The 1,540-nt window shown below is 25.8% G+C and overlaps 1 protein-coding gene across 1 annotated transcript in view; it reads left to right on the top strand.

The window, feature by feature from the left end:
• The window catches only part of LOC105450504, a 14,840-nt gene extending 13,990 nt beyond the window's left edge, over window positions 1-850 (top strand). The window contains exon 19 of the mRNA XM_011690362.1: window positions 839-850. Within this exon, the coding sequence (XP_011688664.1) occupies window positions 839-850 (12 nt within the window). The remainder of the gene's footprint in view (window positions 1-838) is intronic.
• Window positions 851-1,540: the final 690 nt, after the last annotated feature.

Raw genomic sequence — 1,540 nt, 5'->3', positions numbered from 1 at the left:
AACCAATCAGCTAAGTCAATTGCGTGATACCAAAATACGTATATGACAAAATGTAAGCATACATTTACATTAGTAAAGTCATATACAATTTCGAAACAGCCATTTCTTATAACTTTGTTATTAAAAAAAAAAATTGTTAATACACTATATATTTATTTTATATAAAAATTAGACCATTCGTGAAAATATCGACTAGAAGATTTTATTACACTAGAATTATCATGTATATATTTTAAGTATGCAAATGATCGATCGGACAGCCACAAATTATTATATTAACTCGCAAAAAAGAAGACAAAAAATGCATATGTTACATGTATTTGTGTTGCTAAATAATCTAGTCTATCGTGAATCAATGTTTTGTTTATCTGAATTGCTATAAGTCATAAGAAAATCGGTAATATGATATTTTTAAGTATTGTGTGTGCGTGCGATCGCGCGGCGTTTTGCTGGAAAATTATATAGCTTAATGAATGATGTTAAATGATGTAGATTACATACGTAAATGTACATTTAGATGGGTATATTACTATTTTATTACTGTTTGGCGATTAAATTCGCATTTTTTACTTTTTATTTTATTAATATTATTTTCAGGGAATGTTTTGTACATATATATTTGTAGCATCTATTTATTTGTTGAAAAATATTAATTTTAAGAAAAATGAAAAATAAAAGGGAATTATGACAGCATTTTTTTATTTAAATATATTTTTAGAAATTATCGAAATTGATACTAGGTAAATTCAGTGATTCAGGTTTAAGAATTAATCTTTCGCAAGCCTATATACTTAATTATTTAAGTATTGTATGATATAAAATGCAAATATTATTTTAGAAGGAATTTTGAAAAGCAGGAAACTAATGTACCTTGAAACTGTGTCAAACTTCGCTTGGTCATCGCAACTGAGTTTGATTAGCCTTCTTTAGTACCGACTGTGACTCCCAAAACAAATTCTATATTTTTATGTAAAGGGATGACTATAAAAATATATATATATATATATATATATATATATAAATTAATTATATAAATCTCTATACTATGTTACTCAATATATAATACTATATACATATATATGTTGTAAAATAATAAATCAATCTATGTTCAAGCCATGAACACGCTATATTTCCTTCCGTTCATATTTCAAGATGCACATTTAATTGTAAATATTTCATCTTTATCCTATCTTAAAATTGCCGTTACCTGCGTTGAAGCCTCTTTTCTCCAATGTTTAAAAATTCATATCTTCCAGAAAAATAAAGATATAGATCTTCTTTCTGGGCTCATCTTAAAGAAGAATTTTGTGGCTATTTTTTATAAAATCGTGGTTTTATTTAAAAATGGCCGATTAAAACGTTATTTTTATGAAAATTTATTTTTTTCAAAAATTGTTAAAATTTATTTAATTAAAATGGGTGGTGATGGTGGGTGGTGGTAATGGCTGATGGTGGATCAACTCCTACATGGTCATTCTTCGATTTTTGACATGAGAAACTTTTATGAAAAATTTGTATTGCAGAAATCGAAAAATATAAA

Source organism: Wasmannia auropunctata, unplaced genomic scaffold (genome assembly GCF_000956235.1).
Source record: "Wasmannia auropunctata unplaced genomic scaffold, wasmannia.A_1.0 LD336111.1, whole genome shotgun sequence".
Classification (NCBI taxonomy): Eukaryota; Metazoa; Arthropoda; class Insecta; order Hymenoptera; family Formicidae; genus Wasmannia; species Wasmannia auropunctata.
This window is presented reverse-complemented; position numbering and strand designations above follow the sequence as displayed.